This window comes from Oncorhynchus gorbuscha, unplaced genomic scaffold (genome assembly GCF_021184085.1).
Source record: "Oncorhynchus gorbuscha isolate QuinsamMale2020 ecotype Even-year unplaced genomic scaffold, OgorEven_v1.0 Un_scaffold_700, whole genome shotgun sequence".
Taxonomy (NCBI): Eukaryota; Metazoa; Chordata; class Actinopteri; order Salmoniformes; family Salmonidae; genus Oncorhynchus; species Oncorhynchus gorbuscha.
Genome location: NW_025745772.1, coordinates 22,740 through 43,030, shown reverse-complemented (window position 1 = coordinate 43,030; position 20,291 = coordinate 22,740). Strand labels below are relative to the sequence as shown.

Below are 20,291 nucleotides of genomic sequence, written 5' to 3'. Positions count from 1 at the left end.
ATTAAATACATGTTATGAGCCCATTAAATACATGTTACATTAAATACATGTTATGAGCCCTACATTAAATACATGTTATGAGCCCTACATTAAATACATGTTATGAGCCCTACATTAAATACATGTTACCCTACATTAAATACATTTATGAGCCCTACATTAAATACATGTTATGAGCCCTACATTAAATACATGTTATGAGCCCTACATTAAAGACGTTTAATGAGCCCTACATTAAATACATGTTATGAGCCCTACATTAAATACATGTTATGAGCCCTACATTAAATACATGTTATGAGCCCTACATTAAATACATGTTATGAGCCCTACATTAAATACATGTTATGAGCCCTACATTAAATACATGTTATGAGCCCTACATTAAATACATTTTATGAACCCTACATTAAATACATGTTATGAGCCCTAAATACATGTTATGAGCCCTACATTAAATACATGTTATGAGCCCTACATTAAATACATGTTATGAGCCCTACATTAAATACATTTTATGAGCCCTACATTAAATACATGTTATGAGCCCTACATTAAATACATGTTATGAGCCCTACATTAAATACATGTTATGAGCCCTACAAATAAAGACGTTTAATGAGCCCTACATTAAATACATGTTAATGAGCCCTACATTAAATACATGTTATGAGCCCTACATTAAAGACATGTTATGAGCCCTACATTAAAGAAGTTTAATGAGCCCTTCATTAAATACATGTTATGAGCCCTGAGCCATGTTATGAGCCCTACATTAAAGACGTTTAATGAGCCCTTTAAAGAAGTTTAATGAGCCCAATCCCAAAAAAGCCCAAATGATTTTATCGTTATTAAATACATACTGTATATGGTATAGGCTACCGCACATTACTCATGACAGAAAACATAAAAGCCCATAGATATAGCTAAGTATATGCTCTCTTGGGTAAATGAATGAAACTAGCTCCAGTAGGTGAATCTTTTTCAGTGTGACCTGTATTACTGTACTGTATTATACTGTATTATAGTGTATTATACTGTATTATACTGTATTATACTGTATTATAGTGTATTATATGGCCTGGAATTACACACGTCGTTCAAACCATGATAAAGCAAGGAGAGAACATGTCATTCTGGTGCTGCACATGCGGCTTAAAAAGTTACAAGTATAGACTAGCGAATTTCATTTTAATTTGGAAATATAATAGGGCCTATTTGTATTATTAGTAGGCTGACGCATACAGTGTGTGCATACAGTGTGTGCATACAGTGTGTGCATACAGGGCATTCGGAAAGTATTCAGACCCATTGAATTTGTCCACATTTTGTTACATTACTGTCTTGTTCTAAAATGAATTAAATAAATAGAAAATCATCATAAATCTACACACAGTACCCCATAATGACAAAGCGAAAACAGGTTTTTAGAAATGTTTGCAAATTTATAACAAATAAAAAACAAAAATACCTTATTTACATAAGTATTCAGACCCTTTGCTACGAGAGTCGAAATTGAGCTCAGGTGCATCCTGTTTCCATTGATCACCATTGAGATGTTTCTACAACTTGATTGGAGTCCACCTGTGGTAAATTCAGTTGATTGGACATGACTTGGAAAGGCACACACATGTCTATATAAGGTCAGAAAGTTGACAGTGCATGTCAGAGCAAAAACCATGTCATGAGGTCGAAGGAATTGTCCATAGAGCTCCAAGACAGAATTGTGTCGAGGCACGGGTCTGGGGAAGGGTACCAAAACAATGGATGAGGGGAAATAAGAACGTGGTCCATTTTAGCACTTTATATATCTTTCATAATATTTCCCCTAATGTTATTAGCCTACCTCCACTTTCTCACTAGAGTTGCTCCAGTCCTTCCTCACTTTCAACAGTTAAATGAAATACGTTTTGTTGTCCTTATCTTCATCATTCTAATGACATCGTTGAATAATATAGGACTAGAATTAGATGCAGAAGGCTTTCACTTCTCCTCACAAAGACTGAATGGTTATGGTTCTGATTAAATACCTGCTATAGCCGACCACCACCGCTCATTCTCTCTTCTTTCAAACTACCGGGGAGTTCTATTGGCTGCTGTATTTAACATTCAGCTAACAAGAGCTTGCGTTATGTCCAGCAAGCTATTATTTTCTAGCTTTTCCTGCACGAGACTCCAAGAGCCTAGGGGCCTTTTTTCAGGAGAGAGACCAGCTGAGCACAGGTGTGTGTGTATTGTGCAAGAGACAGAGGCTATAAGTTAGACGCTTATTATGCATTATCAATTATCAAGCTACAATAAATATATATATATAAAAAGTAAGGTGACCCCCAAAAGCCAGATGTAGATGTCATTCAGTCTTTATATTACTGTACCATACATAGACTATGCTGCAGGAAATGTAGGCCTACCTGTACCAAGAACAAAAGTTACCATGATGAGATGATAGGTCTTCATGCATTTTGAACTGGGCTCCATATTGTGATGGGCTGTCCCCATAGGATCCATCCCTGTATTACTGTACCTCCACACCGGGGTATAGGATCCATCCCTGTATTACTGTACCTCCACACCGGGGTATAGGATCCATCCCTGTATTACTGTACCTCCACACCGGGGTATAGGATCCATCCCTGTATTACTGTACCTCCACACCGGGGTATAGGATCCATCCCTGTATTACTGTACCTCCACACCGGGGTATAGGATCCATCCCTGTATTACTGTACCTCCACACCGGGGTATAGGATCCATCCCTGTATTACTGTACCTCCACACCGGGGTCCATCCCTGTATTACTGGATCCATCCCTGTATTACTGTACCTCCACACCGGGTATAGGATCCATCCCTGTATTACTGTACCTCCACACCGGGGTATAGGATCCATCCCTGTATTACTGTACCTCCACACCGGGTATAGGATCCATCCCTGTATTACTGTACCTCCACACCGGGTATAGGATCCATCCCTGTATTACTGTACCTCCACACCGGGTATAGGATCCATCCCTGTATTACTGTACCTCCACACCGGGGTATAGGATCCATCCCTGTATTACTGTACCTCCACACCGGGGTATAGGATCCATCCCTGTATTACTGTACCTCCACACCGGGGTATAGGATCCATCCCTGTATTACTGTACCTCCACACCGGGGTATAGGATCCATCCCTGTATTACTGTACCTCCACACCGGGGTATAGGATCCATCCCTGTATTACTGTACCTCCACACCGGGGTATAGGATCCATCCCTGTATTACTGTACCTCCACACCGGGGTATAGGGTCCATCCCTGTATTACTGTACCTCCACACCGGGGTATAGGGTCCATCCCTGTATTACCCTGTACCTCCACACCGGGGTATAGGGTCCATCCCTGTATTACTGTACCTCCACACCGGGGTATAGGGTCCATCCCTGTATTACTGTACCTCCACACCGGGGTATAGGATCCATCCCTGTATTACTGTACCTCCACACCGGGGTATAGGGTCCATCCCTGTATTACTGTACCTCCACACCGGGGTATAGGGTCCATCCCTGTATTACTGTACCTCCACACCGGGGTATAGGATCCATCCCTGTATTACTGTACCTCCACACCGGGGTATAGGATCCATCCCTGTATTACTGTACCTCCACACCGGGGTATAGGGTCCATCCCTGTATTACTGTACCTCCATCCCTGTATTACTGTACCTCCACACCGGGGTATAGGATCCATCCCTGTATTACTGTACCTCCACACCGGGGTATAGGGTCCATCCCTGTATTACTGTACCTCCACACCGGGGTATAGGGTCCATCCCTGTATTACTGTACCTCCACACCGGGGTATAGGATCCATCCCTGTATTACTGTACCTCCACACCGGGGTACCATCCCTGTACCTCCACACCGGGGTATAGGATCCATCCCTGTATTACTGTACCTCCACACCGGGGTATAGGATCCATCCCTGTATTACTGTACCTCCACACCGGGGTATAGGATCCATCCCTGTATTACTGTACCTCCACACCGGGGTATAGGATCCATCCCTGTATTACTGTACCTCCACACCGGGGTATAGGGTCCATCCCTGTATTACTGTACCTCCACACCTCCACACCGGGGTATAGGATCCATCCCTGTATTACTGTACCTCCACACCGGGGTCCATCCCTGTAGGATCCATCCCTGTATTACTGTACCTCCACACCGGGGTATAGGGTCCATCCCTGTATTACTGTACCTCCACACCGGGGTATAGGATCCATCCCTGTATTACTGTACCTCCACACCGGGGTATAGGATCCATCCCTGTATTACTGTACCTCCACACCGGGGTATAGGGTCCATCCCTGTATTACTGTACCTCCACACCGGGGTATAGGATCCATCCCTGTATTACTGTACCTCCACACCGGGGTATAGGATCCATCCCTGTATTACTGTACCTCCACACCGGGGTATAGGGTCCATCCCTGTATTACTGTACCTCCACACCGGGGTATAGGATCCATACTGTACCTCCACACCGGGGTATAGGGTCCATCCCTGTATTACTGTACCTCCACACCGGGGTATAGGATCCATCCCTGTATTACTGTACCTCCACACCGGGGTATAGGGTCCATCCCTGTATTACTGTACCTCCACACCGGGGTATAGGGTCCATCCCTGTATTACTGTACCTCCACACCGGGGTATAGGATCCATCCCTGTATTACTGTACCTCCACACCGGGGTATAGGGTCCATCCCTGTATTACTGTACCTCCACACCGGGGTATAGGATCCATCCCTGTATTACTGTACCTCCACACCGGGTCCATCCCTGTAGGATCCATCCCTGTATTACTGTACCTCCACACCGGGGTATAGGGTCCATCCCTGTATTACTGTACCTCCACACCGGGGTATAGGGTCCATCCCTGTATTACTGTACCTCCACACCGGGTATAGGATCCATCCCTGTATTACTGTACCTCCACACCGGGGTATAGGGTCCATCCCTGTATTACTGTACCTCCACACCGGGGTATAGGGTCCATCCCTGTATTACTGTACCTCCACACCGGGGTATAGGATCCATCCCTGTATTACTGTACCTCCACACCGGGGTATAGGATCCATCCCTGTATTACTGTACCTCCACACCGGGGTATAGGATCCATCCCTGTATTACTGTACCTCCACACCGGGGTATAGGGTCCATCCCTGTATTACTGTACCTCCACACCGGGGTATAGGATCCATCCCTGTATTACTCCCTACCTCCATCCCTGTATTACTGTACCTCCACACCGGGGTATAGGATCCATCCCTGTATTACTGTACCTCCACACCGGGGTATAGGGTCCATCCCTGTATTACTGTACCTCCACACCGGGGTATAGGATCCATCCCTGTATTACTGTACCTCCACACCGGGGTATAGGATCCATCCCTGTATTACTGTACCTCCACACCGGGGTATAGGGTCCATCCCTGTATTACTGTACCTCCACACCGGGGTATAGGGTCCATCCCTGTATTACTGTACCTCCACACCGGGGTATAGGATCCATCCCTGTATTACTGTACCTCCATCCATCCCTGTATTACTGTACCTCCACACCGGGGTATAGGGTCCATCCCTGTATTACTGTACCTCCACACCGGGGTATAGGATCCATCCCTGTATTACTGTACCTCCACACCGGGGTATAGGATCCATCCCTGTATTACTGTACCTCCACACCGGGGTATAGGATCCATCCCTGTATTACTGTACCACACCGGGGTATAGGGTCCATCCACACCACACCGGGTATAGGGTCCATCCCTGTATTACTGTACCTCCACACCGGGGTATAGGATCCATCCCTGTATTACTGTACCTCCACACCGGGGTATAGGATCCATCCCTGTATTACTGTACCTCCACACCGGGGTATAGGGTCCATCCCTGTATTACTGTACACACACCGGGGTATAGGATCCATCCCTGTATTACTGTACCTCCACACCGGGGTATAGGATCCATCCCTGTATTACTGTACCTCCACACCGGGGTATAGGATCCATCCCTGTATTACTGTACCTCCACACCGGGGTATAGGATCCATCCCTGTATTACTGTACCTCCACACCGGGGTATAGGGTCCATCCATCCTGTATTACTGTACCTCCACACCGGTATAGGATCCATCCCTGTATAGGGTCCATCCCTGTATTACTGTACCATCCACACCGGGGTATAGGATCCATCCCTGTATTACTGTACCTCCACACCGGGGTATAGGATCCATCCCTGTATTACTGTACCTCCACACCGGGGTATAGGGTCCATCCCTGTATTACTGTACCTCCACACCGGGGTATAGGATCCATCCCTGTATTACTGTACCTCCACACCGGGGTATAGGGTCCATCCCTGTATTACTGTACCTCCACACTGTATTACTGTACCTCCACACCGGGGTATAGGGTCCATCCCTGTATTACTGTACCTCCACACCGGGTATAGGATCCATCCCTGTATTACTGTACCTCCACACCGGGGTATAGGGTCCATCCCTGTATTACTGTACCTCCACACCGGGGTATAGGGTCCATCCCTGTATTACTGTACCTCCACACCGGGGTATAGGATCCATCCCTGTATTACTGTACCTCCACACCGGGGTATAGGGTCCATCCCTGTATTACTGTACCTCCACACCGGGGGGTTAGGGTCCATCCCTGTATTACTGTACCTCCACACCGGGGTATAGGATCCATCCCTGTATTACTGTACCTCCACACCGGGGTATAGGGTCCATCCCTGTATTACTGTACCTCCACACCGGGGTATAGGATCCATCCCTGTATTACTGTACCTCCACACCGGGGTATAGGATCCATCCCTGTATTACTGTACCTCCACACCGGGGTATAGGGTCCATCCCTGTATTACTGTACCTCCACACCGGGGTATCCCTGTATTAGGGTCCATCCCTGTATTACTGTACCTCCACACCGGGGTATAGGATCCATCCCTGTATTACTGTACCTCCACACCGGGGTATAGGGTCCATCCCTGTATTACTGTACCTCCACACCGGGGTATAGGGTCCATCCCTGTATTACTGTACCTCCACACCGGGGTCCATCCCTGGATCCATCCATCCCTGTATTACTGTACCTCCACACCGGGGTATAGGGTCCATCCCTGTATTACTGTACCTCCACACCGGGGTATAGGATCCATCCCTGTATTACTGTACCTCCACACCGGGGTATAGGGTCCATCCCTGTATTACTGTACCTCCACACCGGGGTATAGGATCCATCCCTGTATTACTGTACCTCCACACCGGGGTATAGGATCCATCCCTGTATTACTGTACCTCCACACTGGGGTATAGGATCCATCCCTGTATTACTGTACCTCCACACGGGGTATAGGATCCATCCCTGTATTTCTGTACCTCCACACCGGGGTATAGGATCCATCCCTGTATTACTGTACCTCCACACCGGGGTATAGGGTCCATCCCTGTATTACTGTACCTCCACACCGGGGTATAGGATCCATCCCTGTATTACTGTACCTCCACACCGGGGTATAGGATCCATCCCTGTATTACTGTACCTCCACACCGGGGTATAGGATCCATCCCTGTATTACTGTACCTCCACACCGGGGTATAGGGTCCATCCCTGTATTACTGTACCTCCACACCGGGGTATAGGGTCCATCCCTGTATTACTGTACCTCCACACCGGGGTATCCCTGTAGGGTCCATCCCTGTATTACTGTACCTCCACACCGGGGTATAGGATCCATCCCTGTATTACTGTACCTCCACACTGGGGTATAGGGTCCATCCCTGTATTACTGTACCTCCACACCGGGGTATAGGATCCATCCCTGTATTACTGTACCTCCACACCGGGGTATAGGGTCCATCCCTGTATTACTGTACCTCCACACCGGGGTATAGGATCCATCCCTGTATTACTGTACCTCCACACTGGGGTATAGGATCCATCCCTGTATTACTGTACCTCCACACCGGGGTATAGGATCCATCCCTGTATTACTGTACCTCCACACCGGGGTATAGGATCCATCCCTGTATTTCTGTACCTCCACACCGGGGTATAGGATCCATCCCTGTATTACTGTACCTCCACACCGGGGTATAGGGTCCATCCCTGTATTACTGTACCTCCACACCGGGGTATAGGATCCATCCCTGTATTACTGTACCTCCACACCGGGGTATAGGATCCATCCCTGTATTACTGTACCTCCACACCGGGGTATAGGGTCCATCCCTGTATTTCTGTACCTCCACACCGGGGTATAGGATCCATCCCTGTATTACTGTACCTCCACACCGGGGTATAGGATCCATCCCTGTATTACTGTACCTCCACACCGGGGTATAGGGTCCATCCCTGTATTTCTGTACCTCCACACCGGGGTATAGGATCCATCCCTGTATTACAGTACCTCCACACCGGGGTATAGGGTCCATCCCTGTATTACTGTACCTCCACACCGGGGTATAGGATCCATCCCTGTATTTCTGTACCTCCACACAGGGGTATAGGATCCATCCCTGTATTACTGTACCTCCACACCGGGGTATAGGATCCATCCCTGTATTTCTGTACCTCCACACCGGGGTATAGGATCCATCCCTGTATTACTGTACCTCCACACCGGGGTATAGGATCCATCCCTGTATTACTGTACCTCCACACCGGGGTATAGGATCCATCCCTGTATTACTGTACCTCCACACCGGGGTATAGGATCCATCCCTGTATTACTGTACCTCCACACCGGGGTATAGGATCCATCCCTGTATTTCTGTACCTCCACTCCGGGGTATAGGGTGTCTCTCTTCTATTCTTACCTGGCAGGTTCTGAAAGCTTCTGGAAGCTCCTTGTCAATGACTGCTCATTATGCGGTCAACAACATGTCACGATTTATTAAGACGTCCTTACTCAGCAGCACAGCGCTCCCTTCCTGCCCAAGGCATCACAAATAGATTGGTGGCGATGGGCCCTGTTGCTGCTGCCGGCAGCATCTCCTAAAGGGTGGGCTGTCTAGGCGTGTTGCGGCATATCTCGCCTCCCTGCTCCCAGTGGGGATTAATACAGGTATTTAATACAGGTATTAATCCCCACAATAGATCAGATACACAGAGAGAGAGAGAGAGAGAGAGAGAGAGAGAGAGAGAGAGAGAGAGAGAGAGAGAGAGAGAGAGAGAGAGAGAGAGAGAGAGATCCTTTCATGTCTATCTGCACATTCTTTGTTGTGGGTAAACATCTAAAAAGCCTGTTTAGACTAAAGGGGTGATGATGTATGAGGGAGTGGGAGTGCACATATACACATACACACTCGGGTACAAGTACGTACGTACACACGCACGCACGCACGCACACACACACACACACACACACACACACACACACACACACACACACACACACACACACACACACACACACACACACACACACACACACACACACACACACACACACACACACACACACACACACACACACACACAGACAGACAGACAGACAGACAGACAGACAGACAGACAGACAGACAGACAGACAGACAGACAGACAGACAGACAGACAGACAGACAGACAGACAGACAGACAGACAGACAGACAGACAGACAGACAGACAGACAGACAGACAGACAGACAGACAGACAGACAGACAGACAGACAGACACTTGGGAACACATACGTGCACACACATTCTGTGGAGTTGTTAAGAGGGAAAAAGCATTGTTGGGAGTGTTGAGAATATGATGGTGCACAGGCACGGACAGAAACACCAGTACACACACACACACACACACACACACACCCTCCCCCCACACACTATAGTCATGCAGTATCTACTGCCAGGTTGTGTTTTTGTTCTGTGACTGTTGCAGTGGTGTTGAGGTGTGTGAGCTGACACATAAATGCTTGTGTTTATCACAGCTTTTATCACCGTCACCTCAGTGCTGTTAGCTGCCTGCCGTCACAAACCATGAGAAGAAACAGAGGGGGTCACACCTGCAGGGGCAGAGGGGTGGAGAGTTGGGGAAGGGGAATGCCACAGACCCAGACCAGGTTTACTATAGAATGACTTTAGCAGTGACAGGATCTCTCACATACCTGCTTTACTAGAAAGCCATGTTTTCACATTTCCTTATGGGCCAGGTTTCTCGTCTGAGACATTCAATCAAACCCGTTTTTCCTGGTTTGTTGGAAAAGTCAAAAAACAAACGTCATTCTTTATTTGCTGTGAAATTGATGTGTTTTGGACTCCTGCTCGCCATAGAAGGGCAGCACAACAAACATGTATTCACTGAAGCATGCCTTTCCAGGAACAATATACATGTTTAACTAATCCTGAATGCCAGCTCACTGCTTTTCATTGGATAGGGCGTTAGATAAATGCATATTATATGGTGTTCATTTTGAAACCAGGTTTGACCAGAGATTACCTGCTGAGTTGCATGCTATGCAGTTTGTCTGTAACTGCATGGGGTAGAGAAGAGGGTAAGCATGTGTGAGTCTGTTAATGTGTCACACCTCTAGAGTAAGGGTGCTGGGGCTGACCAGGGACTGCAGAAGGAAAGAAAAACAGAAGAGAGAGAATAGAGGAAGACGGAACCATGTGCACAGGATTCTCTTCTATTTCACAGTACTTCAACGTTGCTCAGTTCACTCCCTCCCCCCTCTCTCTCATACACACTCCCCCTCTCTCTCGCTCAGCTGCTCTCCCTCCCCTCCTGTGGATGGTGTAGCTCTCTCTCTCTCTCCTCTCTGTCTGGCGGAGCCGTGGACAGGATTGGAGGCTAGTAGTGAGTGACTGCGGAGAGAGAGAGAGACTGAAGAGAAGAGAGGAGAGCAGAGCAGAAGAGAGATCTATATTAGCAGTATCTCTGCTGGATACCTCTTCAATATTTCAATCAGAATTCTTCCTCAACCAGCTCGAGCCTCACACTTCCCACCGGACCCCCATCACCCTACCCTTACCAGGGGGACATATGAACAGCACAGAGGGTTTACCACCCCGGACCTCCACACAGGGAGCCATGTAATACCCCCTTGCGCTGCTGAATTTCCCCAAATCGGTGCTCTGAATCGGGATTGAAACCAAGGATTGTATCCCCCCTGCCAGAAACCCCCTCCTGGGTTTGTGGATCTTCTCTAGCTGCAAGAGGAGGAAGGGAAGGGAGGGACTGCTAGGTCTCTGCATACCTGGCTGGGAGACACTCTTCTCTGGGGAAGTGTGGGGTGTGTGCCCCCCTTGGGCTGGAGGCCAGCGCTCCAGCACCATGGATTACCTACCTGGGATTGTACTGTTGCTGCTGTTCTGCGGGGCGGTGGTGCCGGGGCAGGGGGAGCCCAAGCACAGCGTCCCCAGGTTAAAGCTCTCCTACAGGGGTAAGTGTGAATGTTCTCTCTGCCCCCTGCCTCCCTGGTTCTTTCTCTGGTTCTGCTACAGCCGCCAGCATGGCTCCAGGAGAAATTATGTGTGCTGTCTGAGTTACTCATCCTCTTTGTGTGCACTCTCTCCTTTCTTTATTTCTTTCTTTCTTTCTTTGCCTCTCACTCTTCGGTGTATCTTCCCCTCTGTCTGCTCCTCTATCTACGTATCTCAACAATTTATCTTTAATTGTTCAATTCTCTCAATCTTTTCTCTCTCTCTCTCTCTCTCTCTCTCTCTCTCTCTCTCTCTCTCTCTCTCTCTCTCTCTCTCTCTCTCTCTCTCTCTCTCTCTCTCTCTCTCTCTCTCTCTCTCTCTCTCTCTCTCTCTCTCTCTCTCTCTCTCCCTCTCTATCTCTCTTTCTCTCTCTCTCTCTTTCTCTCTCGCTCTCTCGCTCTCTCTCTCTCTCTCCTGCTTCCCCTCTCTTTATTTCTCTCTCTCCCACTTAGAATAATGATTTCTCCTTAGCCTTAGATTGTATTCTCCTTACGGTCAGATTGTTTCCATATGCGGACAGGGGACTTGGTTAAATGTATGTATTGGCCCTCGCATTCATTTTCCCCGTCCACTGTCCCCTTCAGAACTACCGCTGCACTGCCGTGAAACACATAAATACACACACACACACACACACACACACACACACACACACACACACACACACACACACACACACACACACACACACACACACACACACACACACACACACACACACACACACACACACACACACACACACACACACACACACACACACACACACACACACACACACACACACACACACACACACACACACACACACACACACACACACACACACACACACACACACACACACACACACACACAATACACAATGTACGCATAGACACGAACGGACATGCAAATTCTGTACACACACACTTTACGGGGTTAATCCGGTCTCCCTAGTTCTCAGTAACCCCAAAATCGATTTACCAGCTATTCTCCAAAGTCAACAAGTACTTCTGCTTCTGCTTAGGAGAAGGTCTGCATGCACACACACACATCGTACTGTTTTACCAGATATACTGCATATGGAAAAGATATGCCCTGGATTCAGAGGGTTGTTCAGGGCACAGCGCTACAGAATATTCATGACCGGCATGATGTCTCTATGATATAGAATAAGGTCCGCTATGGACTCCACCCAGGTGAGTGTATCACTCATCACTCACACATCTGGCTGGGTACCGTTCATACGGTGCTCCTGTGAGCTTTTGTCGGGCGAGTCAACATGTTATTCTGCCTTCCCTCTGTGTTATTTTGAGGTAGAAGACTGTGGAGAGACCTCAGAGCCGGCTCTCTCCTTTCTCTCTCACACCTAGACTAAATCAAGCTCTTTGTAATGGCAGACCTTTCATCTCGGGGCTAAAATAAACCACAGACATTTTTGGCATATTTTGGGACGTTTCGTTTAATGTCGGTCGTCTGAGAGGCGAGCTGTTGCGGTTCCTTGTCCAAAACATGACCAAAAGTACATGGCTAGAGAGCTGTGTGGTATCTCCATTTTCTCTCTCTCTCTCTCTCTCTCTCTCTCAGTTTCTCTCTCAGTTTCTCTCTCTCTCTCTCTCTCTCTCTCTCTCTCTCTCTCTCTCTCTCTCTCTCTCTCTCTCTCTCTCTCTCTCTCTCTCTCTCTCTCTTCATCTCCTTTAAAAAAATATACATTCCTAAAATTTACAAATATGGGCAATTTGTCCTTTTTTCAGGCTGGGAATAAGGTTAGGTTGTTGAGGAAAAGAGTGCTTCTGGTTTAGAGGGGTGTTACTGCTTTGAAATGAGTGTCACGTTAATTTTATTCCAATGAGAGAAGTTTAGATTTAACTTGTGCACAGCAAGGCCTGTATGAACTTGACATAACATTATTTTTAATCAGAGAATAAATCACATTTATCAGCAGTTTTCTTAATCAAAGTATACATTTAGCAGACGCTCTTATACAAAGCGACATACCGGCACACTTAGGGTTAAGTGCCTTGCACAAGGGCACATCAATATATGGTTCACTTAGTTGGCTCTGGGATTCAAACCAGTGACTTTTCAGTTACTGGCCCAACACTCAACCACTGGGCTACCGTTATATGGCTCTACCGGATGTATACATGCTCTTATTAGTGGAGTGTCCTGTAACACCCTGCTCTGTCTCTAGGGGGCACTATGTTGAAGATGTTTCTCTGTGCAGTCAAGGGTCAAGTAGTGTGCTGTAAAAACCGCCGTAAAACTCAGCTCCACCTGCACCGCCACCGCGTCACATCCTTCCGAGGTAACAATCTACACCAGGAATAGCCCAGAGGCATCATGGGAAAATGTGTTTCTCTTCATTAAAACGGTTCCCAAGATTAAGCCATCTGTCAGTTGACTAGAACAGCAATACTGGTCTTCTGTGATCTGCCTCACTTGTTTTTCTGACAGGACGCCATGTTGCTGTCTGACAAGGGGGGAAAGATGTGTCATTGATGAAAGGTGTCATTAGGTGATACGAAGCTGAACTGCATTGTATACAGTGGGTGATTGAAATGTGTAGTCAGACCAACCAAAGCACATCAAAGCTGTCGCTCTGTCTGTCTTTAACGTTCTTGCTGCAGCTTGGTGTGTGTGACGACTCAACACCATCCCTCCAGTGATTTCCTCTTCAGACTGAAAGTGGCATGTGTGTATTCAGCCGGGGTGGGATGTGTCAGATCTGACACAGACACAGATAATTAGACACCTGGCTGAATGTGATGACGAGTGTGTGTGCGTGTCTGTGTGTGTGCGTGAGTGTGTTTGTGCGCAGTGTGTTTGTGAGCAGTGTGTGCGTGTGCTCTTGTGTATGCTCATACTCATGAGTGAGTGTGTGTGTGTGTGTGTGTGTGTGTGTGTGTGTGTGTGTGTGTGTGTGTGTGTGTGTGTGTGTGTGTGTGTGTGTGTGTGTGTGTGTGTGTGTGTGTGTGTGTGTGTGTGTGTGTGTGTGTGTGTGTGTACATGTGTTTGTCTCAGAGGTAGAGGGGCCCACAGGTGTTGGATGGCTCTCTTGATGCCTGTCGACTGAAACCTTTCTGTTCACACCCACACGTTGGCTAATGGAGAGAGGGAGAGAGGGAAGAGGGAGAGAGGGAAGAGGGGGAGAGGGAAGAGGGGGAGAGGGAGAGAGGGAAGAGGGAGAGAGGGAAGAGGGGGAGAGGGAGAGAGGGAGAGAGGGAAGAGGGGGAGAGCGAAGAGGGGAAGGAGGAGATGAGAGAGGGAGGGAAGCGTTGCTTTAATGAAGGGTGCTGGCAGACTTACAGTAGACTAGGCGGGAGAGAGACTGGTTGTTAAGTGTTGTACCATTCATTCTCTCTCCCTCTGTGAATCTGGCATAGCAATTAAGTCAAATAAACGACGAGGAGGAATTCTCCAGTGAAGGACAGTCAAACGAGCACAGAGTAAACATTTTCCCAGGAGAAGGATCATCCAGCGAGAGGAGAGCTCTTTCCCCAAGGAGGGACATTCAGACAAGTGCAGGACAGCAGTTTGTGTCCCCGGGAAGGACAGTCAAACAAATGCGGAATGAGCAGTTTGTGCAGGAAAATAAGAACAGAAAAACTAAAGCACATTGAGTGACCTTTCTCCTGTGAAGGCTGGCGAAGCGAGTCCAGAGTGAATGATTTCCCTGTGGGGTCAGTCAGGGAGACATTCCCAGTGAAGGATCTGTCCTCAGAAGACCAGAGTAATGATCAGAGTTAATTATTTTCTTCTTTCCCGCAAGTAACTGGAGTTAAGTCTATGTTAAGGTAATCGTTTATAGTTTATTAAATAACGTCGCTTAGATTGTCGATAGACCGCAACTAGTCCCAAGCATTGAATGGATCATGAGACAAAGCAAGTCAAAGTTAGCCAAATATGAATTCTAATGCTCAATGTCATTGAATGGATTATGCTCTAACGCAGATCAAGGTATAGGTTATTACAGCATTGTCTTTCACACAGCAGTGCAACCTGGACATACTGTACTGTATTACGGTCATCCCAGTAGTATTCAACCTGGGAAACACTGACCCCTGCAGGTTACAACAAGCACACACAAGTTTCATGTTTTATTAGTCATAGACTACATGACCAAAAGTAAGTGGACATGCTCGTCAAACATCTCATTCCAAAATCATGGGCATTAATATGGAATTGGTCCTCTCCCCTCCACTCTCCTGGGAAGGCTTTCTACTAGCTGTTGGAACAATGCTGTGGGGACGATTTGTCCTTGCTCGCAATTTGCTTTCCAATTCATCCCAAAGTTGTTTGATGGGGTTGAGGTCAGGGCTCTGAGCAGGGTAGTCAAGTTCTTCCACACCGATCTCGACAAACCATTTCTGTATGGACCTTTTGCACAGGGGCATTGCAATGCTGAAACCGGAAAGGGCCTTCCCCAAACTGCCACAAAGTCAGAAGCACATAATTGTCTAGAATGTCATTGCATGCTGTAGGGTTGAGATTTCCCTTCACTCGAAGTAAGGGGCCTAGCCCAAACCATGAAAAATAGCCCCAGACCCATTCCGCCTGGTATTGCACATTTTAGGCTTGTGCGCGGCTGCTCAGCCATGGAAACCCATTTCATGAAGCTCCCGACGAACAGTTATTGTGCTGGCGATGCTTCTAGAGGCAGTTTGGAACTCAGTACTGAGTGTTACAACCTAGGACAGACGATTTTTACGTGCTTCAGCACTCGGCGGTCCCGTTCTGTGAGCTTATGTGGCCTACCACTTTGCGGCTGAGCCGTTGTTGCTCCTAGGTGTTTCCACTTCACAGCACTAACAGTTGACTGGGGCAGCTCGAACAGGGCAGAAATTTGACGAACTGACTTGTTGCAAAGGTGGCATCCTATAACAATGCCACGTTGAAAGTCACTGAGCTCTTGAGCTCTTGAATAAGGCCATTCTACTGCCAATGTTTGTCTATGGAGTGTGCATGGCTGTGTGCTCAATTTTATACACCTGTCAGCAACAGGTGTGGATGAAATAGCCGGATTCAACAATTTTAAGGTGTGTCCACATACTTTTGTATATATAGTGTATATACAGGATACACATCATATACACTGTCTAACAAAAAGCTTACTTGCAGGTTTCTCTTCGACAACGCAACACCAATAAGAAACAATAAATATAAGAATAAACATTTTAGCGTAAGCATAATACAGGAAGGCACAATTTATAGTCCAATATTTACACATGTATCAGATAAAGGGGGATGTGGGAGCAAGTCTTTAAATTGTGCAGTATTAGAAATAGTGAATAAGAGTCTGGTAGCAGCAATTGTGATGGGTGTAGATGTGTGAGTGAGTGAGTGAGTGAGTGAGTGAGTGAGTGAGTGAGTGAGTGATAAGGTGCAAGAGAGTCAGTACAGGTGGACAGTCCAGTTCAAGTGTTCAGCAGTCTGATGGCTTGTAGATAGAAACTGTCTCTGAGCCTGTTGGTAATAGAGTGAACAACTCAAAGCTGGGGTGTGTGTGGGGTCCTTGATGATGCTGCTGCATGCCTTGCTCAGACACCGTTTCATTAGATGTCCTGGATGAGTGGGAACACGGCCCCAGTGGAGGGCCTTACAATCATGGACGGAGAAATCCTCTACCAGGCTGGGATGCAACCGGTCAGGATGCTCTCGATGATGCAGTGGTAGTATTTGGAGAGGTGTCAAATTTAGCCTTAGGAAGTAGAGACGCTGTTGCTCCCTCTTGACAGGAGTGGTGGTGTTACTGGTCCTTGTCAAGTCCGCGGTGATGTAGATGCCAAGGAACTTAAAACTGCTGACTCTCTACTGAAGTCCCATTGATGTGGATCGGGCGTGTTCCTTCCTGTGCTTCCTGAAGTCAACAATCAACTCCTTTGTTTTGCTGATGTTGAGGGAGAGGTTGTTGTCCTGGCATCACAATGCCACTTCACTTACCTTCTCCCCATAGGCTGACTCGTCGTTGTTGGTTATCAGGCCTACAACCGTGGTGTCGTCAGCAAACTAGATGATGGAGTTGGTGTCGTGCAAAGCCACATGGCCGTGGGTGAAAAGAGAGAGAGAGAGAGAGAGGGAGAGAGAGAGAGAGAGAGAGAGAGAGAGAAATAGAGAGAGAAAGAGAGATAGAAATAGAGAGAGAGAGAGAGAGAGAGAGAGAGAGAGAGAGAGAGAGAGAGAGAGAGAGAGAGAGAATGTGTGAGAGAGAGAAAAGAGATAGAAATAGAGAGAAAATAGAGAGAAAGAGAGAGAGAGAGAGAGAGAGAGAGAGAGAGAGAGAGAGAGAGAGAGAGAGAGAGAGAGAGAGAATGTGTGAGAGAGAGAGAGAAATAGAGAGAGAGAAATAGAGAGAGAAATAGAGAGAGAGAGAGAGAGAGAGAGAGAAATAGAGAGAGAGAGAGAGAGAGAGAGAGAGAGAGAGAGAGAGAGAGAGAGAGAATGCAAGACAGACCAAGACAGTGAACGTGAGATGAACCATTGCAACATGAGAGATGGGACTCATAAAACTATTGTGATTGTAAAAAAGACACACATCTCTCGCGGAGCTTGGGGGAATATTAAAAGGCTTGTTAAACAACCTGATAGTTACTCTCCTCTGGGGGTAATTACTGGGCCCTTTAACCTCTTAATGAAGACCCCGGTCATCCCGCAGTGACCTGTTTCGGATGGGTGGAACTGTAATAGAGGGAAGAGACTAGCCCGCCCTCGGAATTCACTCGGAACCATTCAAAATAGACACTCTCTCTCGGCATGGAACCGCACTCCAACTCAACGCAGTCTGGAGTAGAGCTAACCCATAATAACCCCGTCGAGTTCCACAGAGACCTCTCTCTTGCTCTCCCTCTCTCTCTGGTGGATCTGTCCATTCTATGGGCCTCCTCTGACAGAGCGGATGTGGATAATTATAAGGTGTGCTCCCAACGCGCCGACCGACCCCTGAGATGTCTGCCTTCTCCTCCGTCTCTCCTTCCTCTCCTCCTCCTTCAGTTCAGTCGCTCTCAGGCAGCTCACAATACCGCAGCCCCTAAGTACAGTTTTCAGTCAGGCTCCTCCAGTTGACTTTCTCTCCCAGTCTGCCTAGTTAGCAGGAAAGGGCAGCATGCATACCCCCCCCCATCTCAAACCATTCCATCCCAGGCAGAATAATGTCAGTACTCTGAGCAGACCACAACACTGGGCAACTCCCATTACTGTGGGCCAGTTTGTATACTGCAGAATGAGTCAACTTGTGTATAACACACAGGGTTGCACAATGACATGATGGCTTTGGAGAACAAACAGTCATTAATCAAAGCATTTAACGATCTGTGTAATACCCAAGCTTGTTTTATAGTGTTGCTTGAACATTTGTGACGGGGCTACAGATGTTGTATCTTAATCCTGCAGCAACAGGAAATGTGTAGATTATAATTAAATGGACATTTTTGTAGGGGGTTGATAAGAAGTCTTTTTAAACCTTGAATACACTACAGATGCTACAGACCATTTTGTGAGAAGACGGATTTTCGGGATGTACCATGGTCTGACAAACACTGCTCTAGCTGTGTCACCTTTCACTGCAGATGTGGAAGTGTATCTCTAGCTTAAAGTGACGGATGTTACGGGTATTTGTCCACGGGGTGTCCGTGGCGGCGCGGACATCAACGTTAGGGTTAAAGCAAGTGGTGAAAACTGACTGGGAGAGATTGAATATGTCAATAAACACTCCAGCCTGCTGGTCTGCACACGTCTGTGCCGGTAGCCTTGCAAGGGTTAACATGCTTGTATGTTACAGACACAATGTGTGGCTTGTGTTTTAGGCACTTTTGCACTTCAGTTCTGTTCCTTATTTGGAATGGAACGTTTTCATATTAGTGTTGAGAAATGTGTGCTCTTTAGAGTTACGTTGACATTCACAAGCTGTGGTTTGGTGTTGATGAGTTTTGGTCAAGTTCAGTGCATCTCCCAATATGTTTATTTAGCCGAGGCAGAGCATGCAATCCCCAAAGCAGATTCCATGTACAACTTTCATTGTCAACTACGCAGAAGATGACTGAGTTTGGAGCGTTTTTATGTCATCTTTCTTTTTACAGGAAGTCAATGCTGAGACCAAGGTCTCTTCTGATGACATACCGGTCTAGCACAACAAATCACATCAAAATACAATATACACATGAAAATACACATTATTATACACAGCAAATCACATCAAAATACAATATACACATTAAAATAAACATTATTATACACAACAAATCACACCAAAATACAATATACACGTTAAAATACACATCATTATACACAACCATACACATCAGAATACAATATACACATTAAAATAGACATTATTATACACAACAATAGACATCAGAATACAATATACACATTAAAATATACATTATTATACACAACAAATCACATCAGAATACAATATACACATTAAAATACACAACCATACACATCAGAATACAATATACACATTAAAATACACATTATTATACACAACCATACACATCAGAATACAATATACACATTAAAATACACATTATTATACACAGCAATACACATCAAAATAAAATTTAACTATTAAAATACACATTATCTTACACAACAATACATGAAAAGCAAAACACAGTCATAAAAGACACATTCTTCAGTAAAAAGGTCCCTTAACTGCCGTCTGAAATGTCCTAAACAGAGGCACCTATTCGTCCAATATGAAAGTGCATTGGAGATCATTCCACACGTAAGGCAGATATACCCAACTCAGTGGAGATCGAAGGAGTTAGCCATCCCTAAGACCGGGTATCTCATAGGTATATAAGTTAACAGTTAAGTATGGTACGGCGGAAGT

At 46.6% G+C, this 20,291-nt stretch overlaps 1 protein-coding gene across 1 annotated transcript in view; it reads left to right on the top strand.

The window, feature by feature from the left end:
• Positions 1–10,821: 10,821 nt before the first annotated feature.
• The window catches only part of LOC124019865 (semaphorin-3aa-like), a gene marked incomplete at its 3' end in the record, with an annotated part of 28,136 nt that continues 18,666 nt past the window's right edge, over positions 10,822–20,291 (top strand). Inside the window, exon 1 of the mRNA XM_046335305.1 lies at positions 10,822–11,433. Within this exon, the coding sequence (XP_046191261.1) occupies positions 11,325–11,433 (109 nt within the window). The remainder of the gene's footprint in view (positions 11,434–20,291) is intronic.